Consider the following 27,644-nt stretch of genomic DNA (forward strand, 5'->3'; position numbering starts at 1 on the left):
TAACACACACTTTCCTCATTCACACACAAAACAGAACTGATTTACACAGAACATTTGAACAGGAACATCAAATTGCAATGCAAGAGAAAAACAATCATTGCTTTCTTTTACTTATTTTAAAATGCTAAACCTACAACAAAGTGGTGACCCCAAAAGGTCTGTCACTGCCTTGAAATCAGCTCAGACACAGATTCTGGCTGATGCATCTCTACCAATGGCCCATTAGGCCATTCCTTTCTGCTATTCAAAAAGGGTGGTTGGCAGGATATGTTTAAGTTGTACACCAATACATTTCATACATGCTACATTATTCTTTATTTTTTATTCTAATTTATATAAAATACAAACATAAAATCCTACTACTACATATGTGGTACTACTTTACTTGAGTTCAGTATTCAGCTCTGGTCCATGTCAAAAAGATTTAGTAGGAATAAGAGATTCAGAGGTGGGTGACGAAAATGATTAAGATCTGGATAGACTTTCATATAAGGAGATATTGATAAGAGGACATGGTAGAGGTATACCACAGAATGAGTGAGGAAGTGAGGGTCAACCGGATGCTTCTGTATATCCTTTTCCATAATATAAGAACAAGGGGATGGAGGACAAAACTGAAAGCAACCATTTTAAAATAGAGAAAAGAAAACATTTTACACAAAAACTAATCAACCTGTTGAACTCATTGTCTGACTATACCGAAAGAAGGACAGGAGACATTTAATATGCGTTTAATCAGGCCACAACTTTATTATTCGATGTCTGGGACTACCTGGCAGATAAAAGTGAACAGTGCAGGTAACCCCCTGTTTATTCCGTAATTACCCCGGGGGATTTCCACCATCTCCCTGTCTTTTTCCATCCAGGTCCCTCCAGCAAATCCATTGCCGGGACCTTGCCATCAACCCCCCCCCCCCTTGTAGAAGGGTTAAGAATGGAGGGGTTGGCTCCCTGCTGTACCAATCATAGGAGTCCCCAACCGCCCACCGCCCACCCTGTTCGTTCCTTTAACAAACACCTTTTTAACTCCTTTTCCAAGCCATTTATCTGGTCACGGTATAACTTTCCTATGGACATCGACCCTGCGACATAGCCTGTCGCCCTTCATGTCATGCATGAACAAATCCCTTCCTGAACTCGCTGTAGGGAAGGCAAAAAAATCCCAACTGCACCCAGGCCTTTTTTGCAGCAGTTTTCCTCTTCCACTCCCCCCAGCCAAAAAGCACTTTTCCCTTCATTCAGCCAGCCAGCCAAATACCCCCTGCTTAAAGGTGCAGTCATTGCCACAAAGGGCAGAGGTTAGTAGAGGTTAAAAAAAAAAAAGGATTTCGATATTTATATGGATAATAGGAACATTGACCACACAATGTTAGACAGGATGGTTTTGAGGCATGTTTTGGGGCATAAACCAACCACTTACCTAGAAGATTTTAGAAAAAAATTTCTCCAATGAGGACATATCAGTTTCTTGCATTTCCTTTGGAAGTGACTGGTACTGGTATTATCAGAGACAGGATCCTGGACTAGAACCGCAGCTCTAGAGGATCTTGCATGCCATTATGTGCATGTTCCTGCAGCCTGTGTTGCATTCATTAGTGCCTCCCCTGCAGTGAGATCTTTGCTTCCCCCACTGCCTGATACCTGTGGCATTGTTGTCCTGTTTTTTCTCCTGCTCTGCCTAAGAAGATTTGCGGGGTTCAGAGCAGAAAATCAGAATTGGCAAGCAGAGAATAGATAACAGCTTCAGAAAATGCCATTGAATGGGCTTAGACACCCTGCTTCACAAAATGACTGCATAGATTTGTAGGTGTTGGGGTATGTATATGTACTAAGTTTGTTACGTGATGATGGGTATCTTATTCAATTGCTAAATATGACTGCACAAGATGATATTCTTCTGTTTGCATTGCTTTTTCTGCACGTTTGTTAAAATGTGTATTTGTTCACCAATTTGTCTTTGCTAGGTTTTTACATATCTCCATATCGTGCTTCTGGCTGCTTGCCTTGTTTATGCCACATAACTGGTTCAGTGAATCAGGTCTGTAATAGTCTAACTGGCCAATGTGTTTGCCAAGATGCTTCCGTAACTGGACAGAGATGTGACCGCTGCAGAGAACTTTATTTTGGATTTGACTCTGATTCAGGGAGGTAAGTATTTGTTTTGTTTGCCTGTTTTTATAAATACAGTTCATTTCAAATTTCTTCTTTATATTTCCTCACACCAACTAACTTTAAAATTTTTTGTAACAATAAAAAAGGCTGTCTATTCAAAACAGTCTTCCACTGAAATTTATACACATGTCCAGATTTGCATAGGACCCATTCCTACACCCACTGAAGACAATGGAAGTTTTGCCATTGACTTCAGTGGAAGCATAATTAAAACCTTATATGCTATGTCTCGTGTTTATAATGGTTTGAGGATTGTCTTATTACCGTTATTCTATATCTGAAATAATCAATTATTAAGGTATTTTTGGTGGTATTTGGGAAAAAATTACACGCTGTTCTTATCAATAATTAACACTGGTGGGAAAATGTCTGTGAAAATGAAATTTCACCGGAGAATGGTAGGAAAAATTTGATGCCCCCATATTTTCTATTAACAATAACAGAAAATGTAAAATTTGCAGAGAATGGATTCATCTAATGTCAGACTTTTCCATTTCCAAAATCTGTAGTCCTAGAGGAGTGAATTCTCTCTGTCAGCACCCTAATTTTGTAGTACAGGGAAAATTTTGTATCTAAAGTATCCTAGAGCCTTTATGTACACTAAAATAGTGTGAATATACTTCCTTGAATGTCTGAGATACATCAGTAGGTGATGTATTGTTATTCTGTCTATTGCTCTCTCTTTCTCTTGCAGCTTCTTCTCTTGCTTGTCTAATCCCCACAATCTCAATTTCCTTTTTACATGTTGTCCAATAAGATTTCACAGGCACTCATATTATCACATTTTCTTGCAGAACATATGCTTGTAAAGTATTTTGCTACATTTAATATTTATAATTTTTTAAAAATAGACTTAAATGAAAGTGATATGGCACCCCCATACTAGCCTTGAGTAAAAAGGGAATAAATATATGCTGACCCTAGAATGTGACGTGTGTCTTCCTGAGTGTACTTGACATTGTAGATTTTTTTACTTTAACTTTTATATTATTGTCATCATTAGGCAGGGGATTTTTTTAGTGTTGTGGGTCATCTGTTAATGGCCGTCTTGGAATCTGTAAGAAGGGGGATTTTCTGTTTCACTTCCTGTCACTCTGGATGGTAAGGGATAAAAATAGTGTAATATTAAGTTTCCTTCTAAATTCATCTTCTTTGTTCTTTAGTTTGAAATAGGATTTGACTTTGAGTTCCAAACAGGATGTGAAAAGGTTCACAATTTCTGTCTGGTAAGCAATGCCTTCCGTACACTAGAGATGGGCTCAAACCACCGAATTAATGTCTGAATCCATATCCAAAAGAACTTAGTTTGAGAATGTCTGGATCCCAGAGTTTTGGTTACTGCTATCCTGAAGATAGGTGCTTTCTTATAACAGTGGGATTTGAATCCAGACTGAGCTTTAACATTGCACCTCTCTTTTTTTGCTTCCATAAATTGTCAATCATTAATGTTAGGCAAAAGACAATGTACGCTGTTGACTTGCGCCATCAATGGATAGGCTTCTGTTCTGTTCTCCTCAGGTTCTGATACCACACTCCTCATGGTAATATTTGTGTGCCTTGATCATGTTTGGTAATATCCTCTTGGCTATTTATAATTATACAGTTCTGTTGGTAACAGTGACAGGGTTAGACAATTCCTCATGGTCAGGAATATGGATTTAATCTCCCATTGATGCAAGCATTTGTTATCTGACTTTATTAGAAATCCATTTAAGATTTTTCTTACTCTTGTGCCCACAAGGCCTCCATTTAACCTCACAACAAAGAATTCCAGCATTGGACTTTTTAGTAATTTATCGTGGAACCCTTGTCCTTTGTGCTTGGGTAGTGGAACCAGGAGGACTGGGGGGCTAGCACCCTTGTAATGGAAATATTGTGGGGGCTCCACCTCTGTTTAAACTCCTGCATGCCCCAGGGGGGATGGGTGGGGCAAAGAGTGGGACCTAGTGGAGCTGGAATGGACTGGGAGCAGGTTGGAAACTCAGGGACCCTCTTTCCAAACCTGGAGCTGGTTGGTTCCCCCTAACCCCAAGTCTCAGTACTTCCCTTCACTTCCCCTCCTATTACTTCACACACATGTCTTCACAGGGAGCATCTCCCTGTCCCCCATGTGTAGAGCCAAAGTAACCAGGTTTTATATGGGGAACGCAGAGAAAGGAAGTACAGAATTCTCCCATACCAAGCTTAGATCCAGGCAACAGAACAGCTACAGAAAGTCTGTGGCTGCTGCTGTGCACCCAGCTACACTTGAGGCCAGTAGACCAAAAGAGTTTGTGGACCTATCAGCTATGCGTCAGTATACTCCCCGGGACTCCCATAATCCCTGAATAGGCCTATGGAGAGAGCTGGCATAGTGCTTGGCTTTGTACTGCCTGGGAGATCTGGATCCTCCTGTGTAGTAGTTCCATGATGGTTCCACTGTATGTTCGAAAATGTTCCTCCTCCTCTTCAGAAGGATTTCTCTATTAAAAGTGATCATCTGTAGCCGTATTTGCCTATCTGTTTTCATTCAGTTTTTGCAAATTTTAAGACTTCTGGTAAAAAGGAGAGATTTACCATTTTTTGCAAATTCCACACTGATTTAAGCATTATCTGTCCCTTTCTAGCAATTTTGGGATTACAAAACCAATCAAGCAAAGAATACTAGCTGCCCATAATCTAAACGTCAGAGCTGTGTTGATTTCTGTTGCTATTCTGTGATATTCAGAGGCAGAGTCATGAGGCCTTAAAATTCCACCAACCTTGCAGGAACATGGAGTATTATTCAGTGGAATTCAGCTTGCCAAGTCAAAAATTCCCTGCAGGATGGGAGGAATTTTAGGCTCCAGGATTTTACAGTGATCAAACAGAACACTCTAATGGTCATGAACATTGGTAGAGATTAGATAAGCCTTACTTCTGTATTGTTTACTATAATGAACTGGTCAATGAACATTACAAATTGTTTATCTATATATATCTCTTGACAGATTACTGTTTATGAAATCCACTTAGCAAGTGAGGTTTTCCCATAAGGATGAAAAATTAAGATTTTAAACAGATTGCTGGAGAGGCTCTAACTGCACCTAGAGAGTCAATGTAATAAAGGTTTCTCTATATTAATATTACAAAAACCATTTATCTTTGCAAAATCAATATTGCAATTCATCTTGGCTTGGTATTTCTCTTTCCATGTTTTAAGTCTTTTTTCTTTGATTATGTGTAATTCTGTTTTAATAAATGTGAAATATGTTTGATTTAAAATGTCTTGGGAAGGTAGCGTTTAAAAAAATAAAATAAGCTTCTAATTTATTTTATTAACAGTCCTCAAGAATGTTGAAAATATTGCTTGTATGGCTAGAAAGTTTCAAGGAATGTTTGTTTATTTACCATAAAAGTCCTTAGTGGCATAAAAATATTGACTTCACAAATGTACGGTAAACTTTTAAAATAATAAAATGTATTGATTTCGCTATTTAGGATACTAATGAAGACTGTGATCCTGGAAACACATGTGAGTAGTCCCACTGAAGTCAACAGGACAACTCATACATTAGTGTTTGCAGGATTGGGACTTATGTTAATAAAGATGGAGACAGATATTTCTATATGTTGGCTAGAAGACAAAATAAGTACTTAACTCAAAAAACACCCTCCTCCCCCCGAGACAACTGTAAGGCACTGTAAATATAGTGTATCTAAAACTAATTTGATTGTTTCATGAGTGAATGATAATGAAAACTGAAATACTCAGGGGACCCTTATTCATGAGAGGTCCAGTAATATACAGTAGTACTGAGAGAAGTCTCTCATTATTTATGTACTGAGACACTTGCATTAAAACTCCCCAGAAACTATACACACTAAATAGCAGTATGTAATGAAATTATGAAATAATAAAATAGAATTATTTGCCTATCAATACACTATCTTCTTTTTTATCTCTAACTAAACCATTTTCTTCAGTCATGACATTTAAATAGTCTAAACAAAACCTCTATTTGAAGGGGGATTTTGGATACACTGTCTACAGATGAAAGGACTTAATACAGTTGTTGAAAAAATTGCCCTTTTCTCCTGACTATAAAAGAGAGCAAACTATAGTATAGTGGCTTCCAGGAGAGAATGTATTTTATTTATTCCCAAAGGGATATTAGTCCATAAAACAAATTTGCAGCTTATTTTGCAGCTTTAGCTTTTATCAGCCTTTTTAAGGGTGTTGAATGATTACTCAGGAGATCACACAGCAAGAGTTGCAGTGGAGTAAAAGAACTCTAATAAACAGAGCTCTGTGATGGGCAAAAAATGTATGTGAATAGTTCTCTTAAAGTTGTTTAAAAATCTGTCACATTTAATGTCTATTTCACTGATTATTGACCTGGATCTTAGTACTCCAATGTGAAAAAAGTTGGTTTGTTTCCCTTTGCTTTTATCATCCTAAAGCGTAGATGAACTCAGCGTTATTTGACGTACAGGTGTGTCTGAGAGAGGGAATAAAGAAAAGTGAAGTGGAAATACGGGGCAGAATCTTGAATATGATGCATTCAATTTATCTTGCACCACCAGTGAGATCTGGCCACAGAGCAAGTGTAACCAGTCACAGGAGGATCAGCCTAAGTGTAGGAAACCTTCCCAGGCTAGCATAGGTGTCCTACCAGAACAAAGGAAACATAACTGAATCTTCCATATATCCTTCAAGTCCCTGACTGTTATTTAATTGTCCTCTTGTGACTGTTGGCACCTGGTGTAATTTAGAGCTGCCTTCAGGCTGCTCTCATTTATGCCAGAGGACAGGACCATTGCACAGCCAGCTCAGGTTTAGGTGAGTGCAAACTAAGTTTACAATACTTTTGTGGCTCCCCTTCCTGATTTGTACTGTATGGTAATGAATTACAGCCAGGGATTTGGCCATGGTTTTTTAAATATTTGTTCCGTCCATTGAGGTACAAATGTGAGATTCGAAAATTAGAGCAGAAAAGTTAATTGTGGTTTATTTGCTGCTATTAAACTCTGTGCTGAGGTGGGTGGCATGACTCAGAGAATTGGCAATGGGATGTAGGTTGTTCACTCAAAGACAAACCATTGTCTGTTATGTGGATAAGTCCATTATTGTGAATCACACACCTTATATTTTTAGCTGAATTTGTAGCGATGATATAATTCAGTAGCACTGGGGAAAAATATATATCAATTACAAAACCCCTTGTTTGGTGGGGTTTTCAAACATATACTGTGGAGAGGAACAAATTCCATTTTTAACTGTGGTCCATGAGCCAGCATATAGATTTAAGATCAAATATCTCAATCCACTGAGAATATTTCACTGATGCCAATGAGAGGTTTGCACAAAGGATGAAGGTTAGTATGTGGACCTTTGTGTAGTAGTTAAACTTTTAATTATTATCATTTATTTAAGTACCTTATTGTTATTTTCAGTATCACATAGTGGGGAAAATGTGCTCCCCATTATGACCAGTGGCATTTCTCACCTTTCTCTTCTTACTCTATCCTCCTTTCTGTTTTTCTCCTTCTTCCCAGTCTTTGGATCTTTCCTCTTTTATTTATTCTGCATTTGCATCCCTATCTATTGCCTCTGTGGGCAAGAAACTTTTTTCTTTGATGAAAGCTTAGATTGTTCAGGATTTGAATATATCCTGAAGATCTCTCTCATACATAAAGCAGGCCAAAAAAATATATTGACTTCCGTTGCACTATTTTTGTGAGTAAGGAATATTTTCTGTGAATAAGGGTTATATGATTGGACCAATAATAGGTTTATTAATCAATACTGTTATGCACTCTGTGTACGGATCAATTCTATATTAACGTTTTTAAATCTAAACCATTTTCTTTATCCTACTTAGAATAAATTTCATCTAGTGCTCAGATTTCAAATGCTTATTTTGAGTATTTATTAAAACTGTATGAAATAGATTACTTGCAAATTTTTAAGCTGCATTTTATTTTTTTAAATAAATTCAAGTATTAACCTTTTTTTACTGCACCTTTGTCCACTAAGCTGTTTAATTATAATTCTGAATTATGTAAGACAAAAGAAGCCACTAAATAAAACCCTCCTGCGTCTAACTGAAGTGTTAATGTGCTTTGATTACTTTCTCGGTTTGTTTTTGTTTATAGATGTCAGCTTTGTAATTGTCATCCTTCAGGAGTCATTAATGGGACTTGTCATCCTGTTACTGGACAATGTGTTTGTAAACAATTTGTAACTGGCTTGAAATGTGACAACTGTGTTCCCAATGCTAGTAATTTGGACGTCCACAACCTATTTGGCTGCAGTAAAAGTAAGTGGATGTTGGTCTTAAAAGCATGTCTTTCAAATTAATGGTTTTTAGTGTTAAATTAGTTCTGTAATACTAAAAGTGGGTTTTTTTCCCCATATTTCAAGATCCTATTTTTCTTCTTCTTTATAGCTATCTTAGGATATCCTTCTGGAAAGATTTAGTTAGAGTACTTCATAGAGCTTTGTACCATACACAGAGCTTGAACTCAAGTGGCTGAGCACCCACAGCCCCCATTGGCTTCAGGATCAGGTTCATAGTGAAACTTAGCTTGCCACCTCATGGGGCCTTCATCCATCGCTGTGGGAGACAATGTAAAACATCATGAAAGGTCATCAAACTGATTTGTGTAGACGGCTAAAGCTATGCTGTCAACTGAGTGAGACATTGAAAAGAAACACATTGCTACTGAGCACCTGCGCTGCGGCAACTGCAATGAGTCTGAAGTACAGGGATGGCAAGGCATCAGCCTTTATATGATTCCTAATTAGTCAAAATGATACTTTAAAATTTTGTTTTTCTATGGCTTATCTCTATGCTGGCATACATTGGGTGCTTGGCTATAGTAACAATTGTATTATTGATACCAATGGTCAAGCTGCACTACTGGGAAATTTTAAGAAAAAGGTCTAGTGTAGAAAAGGATTAAAATTTTCAAAAACTTTTAAGTGATTTAGGCTCTTAAAACACTTTTGAAAATGGGGACTTAGATGCCTCACATGGCTATGTGTTTTGGCACATTGCTTCTGCAACATATCTGTTTATCTAGTTTGTCTAGGCATTTACATCATGTTCAACACCATTGTATCTGTGTGGTAGATTTTGTGTGTGTATGCACACATGCAAAGGGCACTCACAAACACAAAAAACTTTCACTTTGTTCGCAGTTTGTGTTTGGGTCCTATATCAAGTTAAGTTTAAACAGTATATCATTGAAGAACATATACAGTACTATAAATAGGTCTGAACCGGAAAGATGTATTTATTTCCAGACACGAATTTCTCAAATTTGAAAGTATTCAGATTCAGGGTTTTGGTTTAGACCCATCTCTAGAACACATAGTTCTTCTCCATTGTCCTGATAGTTTGATTTGGTTTTGGAATTTCACTTTTAGGTGTATAGTGCTTCATTTGAATTTATAATAATACTTAGCATTTTTATGGTGCTTTTCATCTTTAACTGATCAGCTAATTTATATCACTGTATACATTTTATAAAGGTCAATGGCAATTCTGCTATAAAATTTTAAATGACATAGATTAATATAGATTTCAATTAGAAAACATGGGAAAACTTGTACAGCATTCTGAATAGTAACTGGAGTCTTTTTCTGGACATAAATTATGTAGGAGTTGTAATCTTCTCCTTTCAGGTATTCTTGCCAGTAGTTTCTAATTGTTGTCACCAGTTTTGCGGCTTTGCCCCTCTAGATTAATGCCTAGCTTTGTAAATGCTACTCTATATCTGCTCAGTCTTGTGCAAATCTAGGGATCTGTGGCAAGACAATGAATTCACACTCATCAATCAGAACCATATAAAAATGATGTGTCCAGATGTTCAGTACTTCCAGTGCGATGAATGTACCAAAACGGAAATTCTGTATTTTAAGTGGTACATCATTTGTGATTATGCCTCATTGTAATTTAGCATTTTACTGAGAGCTATCATATTAGTAAGTGCACCACCCACATAAATCTGCGTTAGCAGAAACAAACGTAAGGCACTGCCAGTATCCAAATAACATTCTACTGGAGGGAGACTTATTTTATATTTTTGGGCCTAAAGTATGCCAGCTGCTTCATTCTGTCCCTCCGCCCCAAGTCAAATGAAACCAACCAATGAACAACAACAGAAAGGCATGTTCCTCCCACAAAGAGCTTATAGTCTAACTATAACACAGGCTACAACAAATAAGAGTAACAAACCAGAACAAGAGAGAATCCAGATTAACCTAATAAATTCATGTGATTACTCAGTTGGATGGTGCATGTCTTGATAAGTTAACAATATAGCTACATTGTGGGGGAAACTTTCAACGATTTGGGAGTGCAAGTCCTTCTGACTTTCAATTGGACTCCTGCCCCTAAACTCTTTAGGTGCTCTTGACAATCTCTCCCTCTAATCCTTGTTGGATCTAAAAGCTAGAATAGTGCCAAAGCAGGATACCCCTTCTAAGAAAAAGATGCGGATTTTTACAATTTCCACCTACCCGAGGAACACTAACAATATGTTCTATGATATTTCTGCAGTTAGCTCATGTTTTAGTTGTGTGTTGAGGACTCTTGTGCTATTCATGGTGCCATCATTCTTCACAAGTCTTATTTGTGGAAGCCAAGTCCTCATATAAAAACACAAACTGGTTTGGCGAAGCAGATATATATATTTTGGAGAGAGAGAGAGAATTAGACATATTCAGCAAACTTCTATATATGATGATGACACAACTAGAGAACAAACGTCCATGAAACGCCACAGGTTTTGAATTGTGATGTGGTTCCCACAGCGTGCTCTTTGGCCCATAGAATAGGGAAGATGTTTAACCGCCACACCCAGAATGGTCCTAGATTCATGGAGCTTTCCTTATAGATATTAGTCCCCAAAGTTGGCTAGGTGCAGAAAAGCAGCAAACACACTCCCCCCTTGTACTGGAAAGCAGGGGGAGGGTAGTGCCTACTTAGGAGATTGGCCTTATGTGTTCTGGCTTATATATTATATCTATTTTATAAAAAATGTTAAAAATTCATTTAAGAATATTTAAGTATATTTTACTGAGCAACCCCACCACCACCATCACTCAGAAAGAACCGTGGTCATTCATTTGGATCACAGAAAGAAAACAGAGGGAATTTTGCTCTTTGATAATAGACCAAGACCTAAATATGCCTTGCACTGAGATAATGGGCTATCCTCTAATAAACTGTAATCTGATAATTTACTTGTGCTGTAAAGAGGATGGTAACTAGAACATACTGGGCCTTGTCTTGCACCCCTCAGGCCTCTGTTTGTTGATACTGGTGTAATTCAGGAGTAAATCTGTTTAAGTTTATGTAGTTAATATTGGTGTAAAACTTGTTTAAGGGAGATCAGAATCAAGCCCAATGGCCTCAGGATTGGTCTCTTGCAACCTTATGATAGACAGAGGTAATATTTTTCTCTTCTGCTTCGTTAGATGAAGTTATGTGGCCATTGAGTTAAACTGAATGGAAACGAACCTTCTGAAAATGCAACAGATGATTAGATTGCAAACTTTAAATTAATAATGTGCACAGAGAAATACAATCCATCTCTTGATAATTTCCTAAAAACAAAAGAAACAAAGAAAAAGGAGCTTTTAAAAAACTATGGTAACACTGTTGTTTAACTTTTGTGGTTTTTCTAAATGTATTTAGGCTGCTGCTTTGATGTACAAAATTTTGTGTTATGTAGTTATATAAAAAGTTTTGTTGCAGAGTAGTTCTGATGCATTAACTTTGTTTATTAATTTTCTATTGACCATATGTCCACATGACATTGTTTTTTGTGTCAGAATAACCTTTATCCTAAAGATTTCACTTCTGTTTATTTGTATGTTTATTGATGAGCTCTGTTTTAAAAATGTTCTTTTTTAAAAATTATCCTTAGCTCCGTCCCAGCAACCTCCACCCAGAGGAGAAATTCTAAATTCTTCTGTTATCTATCTTTCATGGAACCCCCCTGATTCTCCAAATTCCAACTGGCTTACTTACAGACTGTATAGAGATGAGACTGAAATTTATACAACAGAAGACCACTATCCTTATAGTGAGTATTAATGAAGACAGCAGTGTTTGACATAATATATTATCTTTTTTCCAGTTGTTATCTCAGGTTCCTGTCATTAGTTCTATAAGGTTTTTCAGTATTCAGTTTTTCCTACTAGTTGGCTAAGGTTCCACATTCCTAGATTTCTTTGGAAAGAAACATCTGTTTAAATTTTCAAAAATGGTTATTGAATTTGAGTGCCTCAGTTGTTCATTGCCTAATCTGAGGCCTGTTAAAAATGTTTGAGCCATGTATAGTCCCTCATTATTTTTAATTCTGATATATTATGTTTAAGTACTTATCATACTTGGTTACATTGTGTACCTTACATGTAGACACTATGTAATACAGCTGAACACAGTGAATCAAAGGTGAAAGTATGTTACGGGACTCGATGAATGTGGTGAGAGAAATAGAAATGACCACAAAGGTGAGGAATCATATGATAGATTTTCATTTGCTTCATTTCCTAGCAAAAAGCGAAAACTTAGAAATTAAGTTGAATCCTTTCACAAGTAAAGTCAATATATTTTGTTCAGGTTCATAATATCATACCATATAATCTGTTTAAGAACAGAGTGCAAGATGAAGACAGTATTTCATGATTACACTGATATATTTAAGGAGCTGCTTTAAAAACCCTAAATATTCACTACTTGGATAATCAGACATTGATATACTCCTATTTAACAAAACCATTATTTTCTATTTGGTTAAAAAAATTACATTTCTGACATTTCCTGGCACTCACTCTAATTAATGATGTGAAAATCATCTGCATGGCATTTCAGCAGTACGAACAATTTCTTAATGCTGTCAGAAATTTGTATTCTAATAATATTCTGATGTTTATTACTTTATTCTTAGTGTGTGTGTGTCTGTGTGTCGGAGGGGCATCTATAGTACACACAGGAAATGCCACTTAAGTGCAACTGAGTGAATACAGATCTTATTACTAAATGAGAGTTTGAAATTACAGTTGTGGAAGCATTGAACTTTTCAAGGAAAATTAACAATAGTCTTCTTACTTGGCCTGATGATTTGGCTGGTAGGATTGCAGAGTACCTCATTAGAGTGATGATTTTTTTTAAGCTCTCTACTAGCTTTGCTGTTGGAAGCTGGGAACACTCTCCATCTTAAAGATAAAACAGAATGCTTGCTATAAAATATGGAATAATACCAAAATCTATTTAAGATTCTAAATCATAGTTCATTGGACTTAACCATGTAGAAATATAAAGGGGAAGGGAAAGACTCTTTCTTGTTTTGTTTTTTCTTCCAGACAAAATGAAAACAGGAAACTAGCATCATCAGAATGCAGATGAAACATACATGAATAAAAATCCTATTCTTTGACCTCGACTTTTCTCTTTCCCCTTTCTCCCACTCCTCTGATACCCTGGGGTTGAGAAGACTTCTTGATGACAAAATATTTTAAATTTTTGGAATAGAAACTTTGATTTATACCTACAATTAGCCAAGTATCGGATTTTAATTTATACTGCATTTAATACTTAATCTTTTCCGATGTGGATACTGTGGCCTTTCAAAACTTTCATAAAAAGCAACAAATTCAAGACTGGTTTCTAGATGTTTGACATGTGGAACATAATTTTCTTCTTATGTTTGTTTTAGGAACTCAGAACTTCAGTGACACCACTTTGTTCCCTTATACATTCTATTCCTATTACCTCAAGGTCAGCAATGTTCATGGTTCTACAAGGAGTGCAACAGTGATGTACAGAACAAAATCAGGGACACCTAGAGGAAACCTACATTTAAATATAATTTCTCCTGTTGGCCCACACACCATTTCCTTTAACTGGACAACCCCATCAAATGACTCTGGGCCTATAGAAAAATATGTTTTGACGTGTGCTTATTCAGTTGATCTTCAGCCTTGTGGCCAGTATGAAGGTTTAGAAACCTTTACAACTATTCAGAATCTGGTTCCGTTTACAAAGTACATTTTTGGTGTTCAAGCATGTACCAGTGGAGGCTGTTTGCAGAGCCTGCCAGTGACAATAATTACTGCACAGGCCCCTCCGGAAGGGCAATGCTCTCCTGTGATACAAAACATCAGTGCTACAGAGCTCACCCTAAAATGGTCTCCACCTACAAAACCAAATGGTAAGTCTTAATACGTTTAATCTCTTAAACTGAGACTCAGCCATTGAAAAGCAGTATTTTATCTAAATCTGTTCATGTTTTCCAGGTCAGTGGGACATAAACATTGAACAAAAAAATCAGTTAAACTATCCCTTAATATTATCTGTTGTCTGATACTATTGTGTGGTCTCTTAGGGTCAAGTCTTGATTCCATTGGAGTGCAAAATTCTAAGTGACTGCAATGGGACCAGGATTTACCACTTAGTGACATCTGCCTCAACAAGAACAATGTTTACAATTAAAGGTTTACTGTAAAATCCATTTTTTCTCATCAATTAGTTCACACAGATGCAGTGACCGTTGCTGTGTCTACTAGATCAGTAAGTAAAAAGATTAACAAACTAAGAGAATGGAGAGAATCTGTTTTTTAAACCATGAGGCATATATGGCAGCTCATTCTGTTATTAAGCTAACTTTGTTACAGATTTGATAATGTTCAAATGTTATGAGCCTGACTTGGTTTTAGTTTGTGTATGTGGAAGCACCAGCTTTTGTAAGGAAGACACTGTGATGCACTCCATTCTGCTGTTTACCATTTTATCTTGCAGTCCATGGGCCAAATTTTTGTGGGACTCTTATAAATCACACTGGTAATGTTTGCATGGCAAACCTCACAGATACTTCAGGAAAGAGCATTTATGTACACAAAAGTGGTACACAGGTCTCAGTTCCCACTTTCTGTGAAAACCTTTTCTTTCTAATTTAGCTAGAGTCAGGAAATTAGCCTACACCAGAATGTTTCTGTATGCTTAGGGCTGTAATTATTACGACTATAGGCACTGCAGTGTTAGCTCATGTCAATACTAGCCTCTTGATCCTTACTGTATGTGCCTCGTAGTTGTATCTGGTGGTTGTCACTCCCTGATCTGTAAGCCTATGGTAGTTGATGCAATCAATGTCAGCTCCTGGATTCCATTCTCACTTCTCCCAACAACTGCTGATGGAAGAAGCACTTCATTTTGTTTGTCAGAAAACTCAGTGTTCGAGCAAATGAGTGGTAAGACCCCCAGTCTGGTATAGTATAGATAGCTCACTATTTTTTGGTCCACACTATTTTTTGGCCCACAGAGGCTGCTGGTAACTGTGCCTCTGGTAGAGCACAGCCGTGTTAGGGATATGCATAGCAGGAACAATTTTTCAATGCTAATATCATATGCTTAGTATTTTTTAAAATTCAAAGATATTTTATATTGGGGAAGGTAACAATTGCTATGTATGCATTTTTTAATTTAACTTAATACTAGATAGTGTGACTCTTCTCTAAGAATGAAACAGAAAATAAGAAGGTCCCAATGTAATTTAATTGTCTGTAGCTTAAAATTACCATAATTTACATGTACTTGCAAGACTAGGCAGCTGTGAAGAATGCTATTTTATTTCCTTTGGTGCCTGTTCAGATCTTTCTGTCTGCCAAAAAAACGAAGGGACAAGTTGTCGTCCCGTCTCTTCTCCCCACCCTCCCTCATGCACAAACCGCCAGTTACGGTTATTCGGTTCCTTTAAGTCCATAAATTTGGCTCCAGATATTATCCACTCTGATGCTTATTAAGTTCTGGCTGTGCTGATGTTCCTGGTCTCTCAGATGTCTCCCATTAAATATTTAATTTTTTCTGCTCTCTCAGGCCTCAGTTCAGCAAGGTGCTTGAAGCATGTGAGGTTAATGGGCTTACTTGTGCGCTCAAAATTAGGCATGCACTTAACTAATATGCTGTACCTAAGTCCAGCTGCTGTTTCTTGACCATTGAGATCTTGCCACTTAGTTATAGATTCCCTTTGATGGAAAATTGACAAAAAACAGTCTCCCATCACATCAGCTTATTTTAAAGGCACTGACCATTGCTGCCACTTAAATAATGATCTGTCCATTGCACAAACACTTGTTCCTTTGAAAATAATAATATGCTATAGTACTATGGTATCCGTGTAGGAACTCTCTAGAACAACCTTTTATCTGTCCTCAGAGAAAAAGCATAACCAATCAAATTATAACAGTTCAACCTAAGATTTTTTTCAAGTGCAAAAATTATGTGGGTTGTAAGACCAAATGTTTAATCAAATAACAACCACAACAAAGAATAACAACAAATTAGGGGGAAAAATATCCCTAGCTAAGTGAACTTCTATAGCAATTAAAATTACACCTTTGCGTGCATTATATTTTCTATGGGCTCGGTTGCTAGATTATTAGTTTTTTAAATATTTTGTGTTGATATTTTAATTGGATGCTGAATAACAATTTGCAATACATTACTATTGTTTACTCACTGTTATTTCTAGGTATAATCATAAGGTATGAAATCTATATGAGAGGAGCATTACGATCAGATGGAACTCGTATTCCTCCTGAAAGTCGCATCTTCCAAAGCAGTGGATGGCTCAGTCCTCAGCCAATTATGGAGTCTGCTAATGAAAACGCATTAATGCCACCTCAGACCAGCACCACAATTACTGCTCTTGAGCCATTCACAGAGTATGAGTTTTGTGTTTTAGCCGTAAACATGGCTGGTAGTATATTTTCAGACTGGATATCAGGAAGAACTGGAGAAGGAGGTAAGTATTAGATCATATTAACTTATTTTTTAAAACCTAGAATGTATTTAAAAAAGAGCTTTTATGTTAAGTAAATAACCATATAGGGCTAAATTCTAGGAATTTAACATGAGTAAAATGACTGTGGAAGAAAAAAATCACAATTACACTGCAACAAACTTCTAAGGTCATATGATAACAAAATCTTATTACTCTTAAGTTTGGTTTTCTGAATTTTACCTAGTTTTCCCCATCAATGTGTGTACCTTCTTCAAGCAAACCCTCATTAACCCCCTTTTTTCTGAAAACCTGGGAGAATAGGTAGGGCTTGAGGTGAGCCTTGAAGGTTGTCAAGGTTTCTTCCCCACTCTGAACGCTAGGGTACAGATGTGGGGACCTGCATGAAAAACCTCCTAAGCTTATCTTTACCAGCTTAGGTCAAAACTTCCCCAAGGTACAAAATATTCCACCCTTTGTCCTTGGATTGGCCGCTACCACCACCAAACAAATACTGGTTACTGGGGAAGAGCTGTTTGGAAACGTCTTTCCCCCCCAAAAATACTTCCCAAAACTTTGCACCCCACTTCCTGGACAAGGTTTGGTAAAAAGCCTCACCAATTTGCCTAGGTGACTACAGACCCAGACCCTTGGATCTTAAGAACAATGAACAATCCTCCCAACACTTGCACCCCCCCTTTCCTGGGAAATGTTGGATAAAAAGCCTCACCAATTTGCATAGGTGACCACAGACCCAAACCCTTGGATCTGAGAACAATGAAAAAGCATTCAGTTTTCTTACAAGAAGACTTTTAATAGAAATAGAAGTAAATAGAAGTAAAAAAATCACCTCTGTAAAATCAGGATGGTAGATATCTTACAGGGTAATTAGATTCAAAACATAGAGAACCCCTCTAGGCAAAACCTTAAGTTAGAAAAAAGACACACAGACAGGGATAGTCATTCTATTCAGCACAGTTCTTTTCTCAGCCATTTAAAGAAATCATAATCTAACACATACCTAGCTAGATTACTTACTAAAAGTTCTAAGACTCCATTCCTTGTCTATCCCTGGCAGAAAAAGCATATAGATAGACAGAAAGGGTAAACCCTTTTGAAATCCCTCCTGGCCAGGGGAAAGCTCCTCTCACCTGTAAAGGGTTAAGAAGCTAAAGGTAACCTCGCTGGCACCTGACCAAAATGACCAATGAGGAGACAAGATACTTTCAAAAGCTGGGAGGAGGGAGAGAAACAAAGGGTCTCTGTCTGTCTATAAGCTGGTAAAGATAAGCTTAGGAGGTTTTTCATGCAGGTCCCCACATCTGTACCGTAGCGTTCAGAGTGGGGAAGGAACCTTGACAAAGGTCAACAAACTCAGACTCTGTAGCACTTGCAATTTTGGGGGAAGAAATAAATGTGGATGCAATGAATATCATTTAAGTCCTTATTCAGGAAAGATGCTTAAGCATGAGCCTAACTTTAAATACATGCTTAAATTATATCCTGAATCAGGGCCTTAGCTTGCATTTACACCTAGTTTTTTAAAAAAAGCTCAGGTCCACATTTTCAAGAACTCAACACTCACAAGTGGGGCTAGATTTTTAAAAGTGCTCAGCTCTCATGCACTAAATAAGGGCCAGGCTCCTAAATAGGGACCAGATTTTCAAAAGTACTCTGCACACAACAGCTGGCGTCGTAACACCTGTGGGGCCAAATTTTCAAAAGAGTTCAGCACTCAACATTTTGAGCTCTTCTGATAATCAGGCCACTTATTTTCTTGCCTAAATTGGAGCTGAGCTCTCCTGACAATTCTGGCTTTTCCTACCTGATAGAGCTCAGATTTCAGCAGTTAAATGTCTCATCAGTATCAGTAAGGCTACAATTTAGTCACGGGTACTTTTAGTAAAAGTCATAGACAGATCATGGGCAATAAACGCGAAAATTCACAGCCCGTGACCTGTCCATGACTTATACCTGTCATTATATCTTGGGGCTGGGGCACTGGGGGAGCAGAATGGGGCCGCTGCTGGTGGAGGGGAGGGGGTGCTCCCCGGACCAATGGCGCCAGCTGCCGGGGACCACGGCTGCTCTGGCCAGCTGGGGACTGCTGCCTAGGGCCGCCGGAGCAGCGGCTGGTGTGGCTGTCCCTAGGGGCTATCTGAGCAGTTGCCCCCGGAGCCAGCTGCTTGGGAGGCCCTGGAATCAGCCACACTGGTCCCTGCAGAAGTCACGGAGGTTGCAGAAAGTCACGGAATCTGTGACTTCTGTGACCTCCATGACAGACATAGAGCTCTACTCATTAGTGATGTCCGCATTTGTTGGTGCCTCCAAAATTATGTCCTCAGTTATTTGCTTCCACAAAATGGGAGGCTAGGCTAAAACCCCTTTTGGAATTTGTCTTTCTGCTTGTCAGTTTTTAAATAGCATATGTGACAAAAGTGTCAAATTTTCTCTTGGGAAGAGGTCCATTAGTACGGTGTTTGTACATAAGAGGCACTCTGAGTTGGGATTCTGTCATTACAAAGTGAGAAGGTGGGGCTTTGACTGCAGTGCAGACTGTGCTTTTACAGGTTTTGTTATCCAAGACAGGAGCATTCTTCTATAAGAAGTGAGAGATGTGTTAATTTCAGACCTGCCCAGCAAACAAAATTGCTTTAAGCATTGACCAATCATTGCTTTTATCAGGTTTTTTTCAGATCACATGAAGATTTAGCATCTTAGAGCTTTTCATCTACCTACTTCCTACCTATATCTGCCAAAAAAGGTGTTTAGTAGCTAAGTGATGGTTAGTACTTCTTTAAAAACATGTGCATTATAAAATTGAGGTTTTATTCTGCATAGAGAAAAGGAGGACTTGTGGCACCTTAGAGACTAACCAATTTATTTGAGCATAAGCTTTCATGAGCTACAGCTCACTTCATCGGATGCATACAGGCTCATGAAAGCTTATGCTCAAATAAATTGGTTAGTCTCTAAGGTGCCACAAGTACTCCTTTTCTTTTTGCGAATACAGACTAACACGGCTGTTACTCTGAAACCTGTTGTTCTGCATAGGTGATTTGTTTTGCCTTTTTCTATAATATATAAAACAATATAAAATTCCATTTGGACCTGAAAATTAATTTTTTACAAGGTGCTTATTAAGGAATTGGATGTGAAAAGACATTTTATCGTCTATAACAGATGGCATTTTACAAATGCAGTAAGAAAACTTGCATGACACATGTTCATTTATTTTATGGTAAATTAGCACATTTGTTTTTAGCTCCTGTATTCATGCCATCTCCATCAGTATTCCCTCTTTCACCGTATTCTCTCAATGTATCTTGGGAAAAGCCACAAGATAATGTAGCAAGAGGAGAAGTGATGGGATACAGCATCAACGTAATTACCACACAAAACATGTTGCCAGTATTTTCCCAGGTATTGTTATCATCGATCTGTTTTCATTGTTTGCCACTATATAGATGTTATGCAGAAGAAAAAAAATAGTATCAGCCTTGGTGTCTTGGCAAAATTTTTATTTGCCTATTTACTGTACATTCTGCTTACCTAATTTCTTCCCCCAGCAGTTTATGGCATGCTTTCCATTTTCTGCAATGTTGTGTGCATTGCTTAAGTAGGTGTTGAATTGTACCCCTGAAGAGAGTTGTATTTCAGTGGTTGGTAAAGAGATGCCTAGATATGAGAAGCCAATTAAGGTGAATTGTGTAAATACCCTCAAGCGGTGCATATGTTGATTCTGTAAAAGCGGCATATATATGTGCCCTGAGGGCACCCAGCAATATGTGCAATCCATGCGCAGTCCCTCTATCCCTTTGCCAGTGTGGACATCTCTCTGTTTTATTGTAATCTTGTTGTTTTTTAAAGCCTTTCCTTTTGGAGTCAGGTGATTATGCAAGAATTTCAGCCTATTTTTTTGGTTACCCTTGTAGTTTCTAGAAAAAGTTTGAAAATATGATTCCCAAAGGTTCAAAAGGCCAATAAAAAGAATGCAAGAGTAGTGGCGAAAAATCATGACATTTAAAAAAAATAAATCTCATGATTTTGGGGTGCTGACTGGTGATTTTTGAATTATTGCGGCTGGCAATCCTGCCTTACACAGATGACTACTATAACTTCAATTACTCCTTCTCCTGAACTGTGCTAAAAGCAAGAATAATCTGTGTGGGAGGAGTATGTAAATTGGCCATTGTTGGAATATGCTACAGGCACTTACTTTCTTCTTTTTCCAGGGGTGCTCTGCCCTGAGGTCCCACCACAACTCTGCTCCTTTCCCCAAAGCCCCACCCTCACCCTGCCCTGCCTCTTTCCAATTCCACTCTGCCCCCTCCCTGAACGTGCCCCACCCTCGCTCTGCCTCTTTCCGCCCCCACTGCTCCCTCTCCCCCGCCAACCCCAGCACCTCCTGCCTGCTGCTGAACAGCTGATTGGCAGCAGGCGAGAGGCGCTGGGGTGGAAAGAGCTGATTGGAGGGTGGCTGGTGAGTGCTGAGCCAGCCCTGGAACACCCACAGTGTCGGCGCCTATGGAATATTCCCGATGACTTCTAGGCCCCATCCCAGAACCTGACAGTGCATGGAAACTTTTTGCGTGGAGCCATAAATGGGAATGAAAAATAGTTGTAATGTACTTTGCCTTGTCCTATGGCTTTTCTAGTGTGTGCGTAAGTGTAGGTTAGAATTCAGTCCATAGTTTATGGAGCACTTTGGGTACCCTTCAGGATGAAAAGTGCTATATAAATGTATGATTTCCAATGTTGCAACTTTTGAAATTTTATCACAGCTGTCCCAATATTCTTTCATGAAGTCCCAGTTCCTGGAGTCATTTTACTGTGCGAGAATCTCAGCTGTTGTTTTTAAAATAGTGTCTTTCTAGTCTTCTGGTTGAAAATGTGAACCCTAAAAAATAGAAGGCAAGTAAAAAGAACCCCAGATCTTAAAATCACAAGTTTTTTGAGGCCTTACTCATTTTTAAATGTTTGGGGTTGAGAATACTGGATTTTTAATTTTAATTATTTTGGCAATAATATTGAATCTAAAGAGTGAGTGAAGAAGTGTTGTCTTTAGCTAGGGAGCAAGGGAATGGCAGCATTCTATTTCTGACACTGATGTAAGTATATAATTTATGGTACTGTCTCTATGCCTCCATTTGCTTATCTGTAAAATGGAGACAGTAATACTTACAAAAAGAAAAGGAGTACTTGTGGCACCTTAGAGACTAACCAGTTTATTTGAGCATAAGCTGTAGCTCACGAAAGCTTATGCTCAAATAAATTGGTTAGTCTCTAAGGTGCCACAAGTACTCCTTTTCTTTTTGCGAATACAGACTAACACGGCGGTTACTCTGAAACCTGTCAGTAATACTTACCTCCCTCATGGGGTTGTTGAAAGTGTCATTTAGTTATTTGTAAGGTGCTTCAGACCTCCTGGGTTCCAATTTTGTGAGATTTTAGATTTCTAGAGAAACAAGTATCTGAAACAGTTTAACTGAATAACACAATCTTATTCAGGTTCACCTATCTCTAACTCTGATATTTTCCCTCAAAATTAAAGTAGTTTAAGTCTTTTCTTACTAATTCTTTGCCTGTATAAATATTGACTGTTCCCATCAGAATGTGTGTCACTCAGGACACTTATTCCGCAATGATCAGATGGATGGATAGGCTCAGATTTCACCACTGAATGGTGACATATTTGTCATCCATATTCTACAGTGTTTGTAGCGATACCAGCACCACTACGCAGCTTTATGAGGCAATAACTATGTCTCCTCATTTATCCACCCAGGAACTTGATTATTACCTCATAAAACAGTGTGATGGAAGTATTATTGAAATCCTAGCTTGTTGATATTCACCAGAATAATCCTTTTCTACTCATGGGTCTTGGCAAACCTTTCCATGTCTAAATGCATGAGTCTACAAATTCAGAGGCTAATTTCTTATTAGCGATTGTATCCTCTATTAACATTATTATTGTTATTTAACTAAGTACCATCTTCCAATTTGTTTGCCTTGCAGGTTGTGTATATAGCTGAAGCTCATGAGCTGTCCTATATAGTGACAGGATTAAAACCGTACACAATGTACAACTTCACTATTACTCTCTGCAATCGAATTGAATGTGTAACCAGTGAGCCAAGCATGGGACAAACCTTAGCAGCCGGTAAGGAAATAATCTGATCCGTGTACAAAGCTGACGTAGCTTTCTAATGAGTACCAGTACAGATGATCATAGTTTGATGCACAGTGACGGGGATCGGTGTTGTTTTAATTCAAAGTGACTTGCTTAATTATAATTTGTTTACCTTGACAGTTTAAAAACAAAACAAAATGTTTCCCAGGCAGGTTTATAGTACACTCTAATGTGATAGGATTTATGTGCTTCTCTCTCAATTACAAGTCAGTTATTTAGTTATCCTATTCCTGTTTGTTTATATCATGCCCATCCATAGCTCTTACGCTGATTAGAGCTGATAATAAATCAGTTGTTTCTTATAAGTCTTCATGTGCCAGATTTTCAAATGAAAACATGCAGAAGTGTATATGCACTTTTGCAAATGCTTGGCTTTACATGCAAGTGAGGGTTGCATTCTTTTCTTATGAAGCGGACTTGCAAACTTTGACTAGCTTGTGTGTGGTGAGTATTTGTGTATCTATGCCAGGGACACACTGATGTACATGCATATTTTGGGTGTGCCCATTTGAAAATATTCAGGTTATGAATGTTCTCTGTTACAGAGCTGCAGTACTGTGAACATCAGTTCCAAATCTGTGGAGCACTTGCTGGTGGTGTGCAGAGAGTTGGCTGGTCACATTGCTCTCTCCTGATTTCCAGCTGCAGCACTACATAAAAAAACCATTAAATAATTCCACGATATTACCATTTCCAGTTATGCAGCTGCTGTATGGGATCATGAATAGGAAGGTGGTGGTCCTTGCAATCGTGAACAGTAGGAGAGGTGATCCATGAAATGAGCTATCTATTGTGATGTGGTCCAAAATATGAAAAAAAAATTGAGAACCCCTGCTATATAGAATATTATTTAAGACATTTTAATGTGCCCTTCTTCCCTTCCATGGCTTCCTTTCTAGCTGTTTTCAGTTATGGGGAAAGTGATTTGTTCTCTCACAATGGATACCACTCCCTCACTGTTCAGGCCTTCTGTTTGAATGAACAGAGATGGCTCTGAGATGGTGTCTAGTCTCTGTTTCTGGACTCCACTGAGATTTATTTGATCTCTTCATGCTGCAGCCCCTTTAAAATTTTAACTTGGCTGTCTTAAGAACCCATTCCATATAAGCATGACTTTACTTCTCCACCATCATTCCCAACCATCCAATTGTCATCTCTGGAATGGAGTATCAAATTAGTGCCAGCCTGGACAGCTCTTCACCATAGGAACCTTACTGTTCCAAGGGATTCCAAAGGCTAATAGCCCCAGAAACCAATATGACCTACATAGGACCTTTTGTTGTTATTACAAATTATCCAATCTTGCGTGTATATATTTATTCAAAGATTGAGAATGAATAGCTCAGTTACGCTTGACAGCTTGTTTATGACTGTCTCCTCCTCAGTTGTGTTAATGCTTAGAGACCTATCACATTAAAGAAGACAGGAGAATACAAAACAGAGTAACAGACAGGTCTGGATTTATTAGACGTTCCACATTATAACATTTTTCTGTTCACCGTTTCCAGATCTTGAAAGTGACCACCTTGAGAATTGGAGGGTTCAGTCTTGTATTGCATTTGCTCAGTTGAAACAGTACCACTGATGTTGATTTTCCCAGATTTTATGCTCATAAATTTTAAAATATAAAGGACAAAACGCTTGGATTTTGCATGCCATTTCATCTTTCACCATTCAGTTTTTTTGTAACTGTAGCAAATTGTTTGCAATCCTACAGTTAAGAGTCTAATGCTATTTCCATAACAGTTTTATATTTTCAACAGTTCCATCCTGGGAGAAAATCTTGCTGAAAAAAAGTATTTAAAATATATTTATTTTTTAAAATAAAACCTCCTAGTTTTGTAATCTTCAAGTAATATAAGAGGTAGAATAATACTAGACAGACTTGGAGATGCCATTCCCATCAATAGCAGGGATAGTGGATCAGATCCTGCTCAATGCAAAGTCCTTGTTGCACCACTGAGTGGTTCAAAGGGGAATTAAAATGGCCTTGAAAGGGGAGGTGAAAATTCTCTGGGTGTGAAGGAATCTCCATTTGGCAAAGAATCAGCAACACTGGCTCTGTGCCACTCCCTGTTGGCCCCTTGGCAGAAGGAGCTTGCTGGAGGAGGTGTGGCTGAAGTGTGCTTCAGTGTAATGGTCCCTTACGGCTGTTACAATCTAGTGCAATTTAGAGTAGTCTTGAGTTTTGTTTCAGCTTGTGGTAGAGCCAAATGCTGCTTCCAGCTTTACAGCTACAGCTCCCATTGACTTTTGAGAACAGAATTTGGCCCATTATCTCTTATTGATACCAGAGTGGAAGGACCCTGACACACAGTCTCTTTCTAAGCACAGTTTTGTTTTCCAAACGTAGGCAAAACACAAAAAGAGTTCCTCAGCCCACCCTGGGCTACAGCTCTCAGGGAATTTTCCCTTTTGCCTTGTTATCCCTCCTTTTTCAGGACCCACAACAAGATTCTTCTGTGCTATTTTAATTGAGCACGACCTCTCAGGGCTTTCTCCTTGGAGGCCCTCTTTCCCCTGTAGGCTCCCAAGGGACTGGAGGCAGTGGGACTTTGGCTATCTTGCTCAGGGAATTTCAGAGAGGGAGAGAGAGAGAGAGAGAGAGAGCGCTCAGAACAAAGAGTAATGAGAGTAGCAAGAGCTCAGAAGAAGGGGTAGAGCTGGGCTGAAAGCTTCAGGGAGGGGATGCTCCTGAAGCGGGGAGCAGTGGAGTCAGATCAGGTTGGTGAAAGCAGAAGGCAGTTGAGTTACCTGTGAACTTCTCCAGGACAGAGAGCCATGGCCAGAGAGGGCTGAGGGAGATACCTTCTGGCTCTCTAAGCTGGAAAGCTGGAGAGAGCTGAAGATTGGGAAATGATGGGGGGGGGGGTGAGCTTGCTGAAATCTCTGGGTAAGGGCTAGAACCACACCTGGTAAGCAAACAGGGTAGAGCTGCTCCTCAGCTCTAGGTTCTGAGGTGGGGTGTGGGGGTGAGGGTGAGAGGTGCTGGAGCTGTACTTGGTGTGTTGATGTATTATTGGGACTTGAAAGAGTGAATGTACTGTTTGGTCTGTGCTGGACAAATCTGGATTGCGGTTGAGAGTCTTTTATGCTAGTTAAACATACAAAAGGCTATTTATATGTGGAAAGCTTGTGTGGAGTTACTGGAGGCGATGGAAGAAAAGGGAAAATGAGGCAAAAGTACTGGTCCTGTTGTGCCCTGCTGCAGCACTAGGAAGGAGATGCCTTCTCACATATGGTGAAGAATGCAAGCAGGTGATCAGCCCATAGGAAAAAGGAACTGTGAATGCCTGAAGAGGGCACTCAAGGCAGAGGGCTGCTTGCATGGCCACTCTGTAGCCATTGAGGGGGCACCCAGGAGAATCATAGAATGTTAGGGTTAGAAGGGACCTCAGGAGGTCATCGAGTCCAACCCCCTTCTTGAAGCAGGACCAATCCCCAATTTTTGCCCCAGATCCCTAAATGGCCCCCTCAAGGATTGAACTCACAACCCTGGGTTTAGCAGGCCAATGCTCAAGCCACTGAGCTATCCCTCCCCTGAGTTACCCTTTGACACGGATCTTAAACTATTTTTTTTATTTTCAAAGGTTTTTTCTGTTTTGTGTTTAATTCAGACCATTACATTATGGATCACATTCCCAGCAGATGTAATTGGCATAGCTTCATAGACTGGAGGTATACAAATTACACCAGCGGAGGATCTGGTCATAGGAAAGAGGTTCAAAAAATGTAGTTGCATAGAATACTAGGAATATTTGCATCACTCCCTGAATATTAAAATGAGTTCAGAGATGTTTGTCATTAAGGATCTCTACTTCATTTCAGGGGTGCTAGAACAATTTGTACAGTGGGGTTGCTGAGAGCCATTGAATCAAACTGTAAACTCTGTATATAATGGAAACCACTTCAAGCCAGTGGGTGTTGCCGCACCCCTAGAACCGCTAGTTCCAGCACCTATGATTCATTTTTGAAAGCAGTTTATGGGCAAATCAGTGTCGTATACTTAATGCAGTTTTCTCAAAGGCAAAACATTCAGGTGCTCAAAAGTTTTCTGTAAGGCACAGAGACATTTAGTTGTGTCTCTTTCTCCCCCCACGCTTCCATTCCTGGTTTGTGACATTTCAGCAGAATAGAATTAGCTGTGTGAGGACTATAACAGAACGGTAATTGCTTATCCTACAGATCTCAATATCAAATAGTCAGTGTGCCTTAAACAATCTATACAGCTGTGTTTCATTAACTACTGTGTGACTGAACTCACTTTTTGTAATTAAGTTTGTCTTTCATTTGTCCTCTGGTAAGATTCTTTTCAAACTTAAATTTAACAACATTTGTTTTTAAGAGAGACACCAAAACACACCCTTGTGATTGCTGCCATTCACCCCAGCACATTGTATTACTGCTCCTTTGCTTTTGATGGCAATTAGAGGGTTCAGAAGCTAATTTGTAGAAGATATTCTTCCAGCAGCAGCTGCATCTGGCTTCTTGGCAGACTCCTCAAGCAGTTGTATTGGTGGCT

General features: G+C 38.7%; 1 protein-coding gene across 2 annotated transcripts in view; it reads left to right on the forward strand.

Moving 5' to 3' along the window:
* USH2A (usherin) overlaps nt 1–27,644 on the forward strand; it is a gene marked incomplete at its 5' end in the record, with an annotated part of 586,511 nt that overhangs the window by 116,964 nt on the left and 441,903 nt on the right. For both annotated transcript variants that reach the window (XM_084623291.1, XM_084623290.1), the window contains 7 exons: nt 1,965–2,148; nt 8,290–8,453; nt 12,073–12,231; nt 13,867–14,361; nt 16,678–16,950; nt 20,192–20,349; nt 22,948–23,092. In XM_084623291.1, the coding sequence (XP_084479417.1) occupies nt 1,965–2,148; nt 8,290–8,453; nt 12,073–12,231; nt 13,867–14,361; nt 16,678–16,950; nt 20,192–20,349; nt 22,948–23,092 (1,578 nt within the window). The remainder of the gene's footprint in view (nt 1–1,964; nt 2,149–8,289; nt 8,454–12,072; nt 12,232–13,866; nt 14,362–16,677; nt 16,951–20,191; nt 20,350–22,947; nt 23,093–27,644) is intronic.

This window comes from Lepidochelys olivacea, assembly GCF_965140295.1.
Source record: "Lepidochelys olivacea isolate rLepOli2 genome assembly, chromosome: 3".
Classification (NCBI taxonomy): Eukaryota; Metazoa; Chordata; order Testudines; family Cheloniidae; genus Lepidochelys; species Lepidochelys olivacea.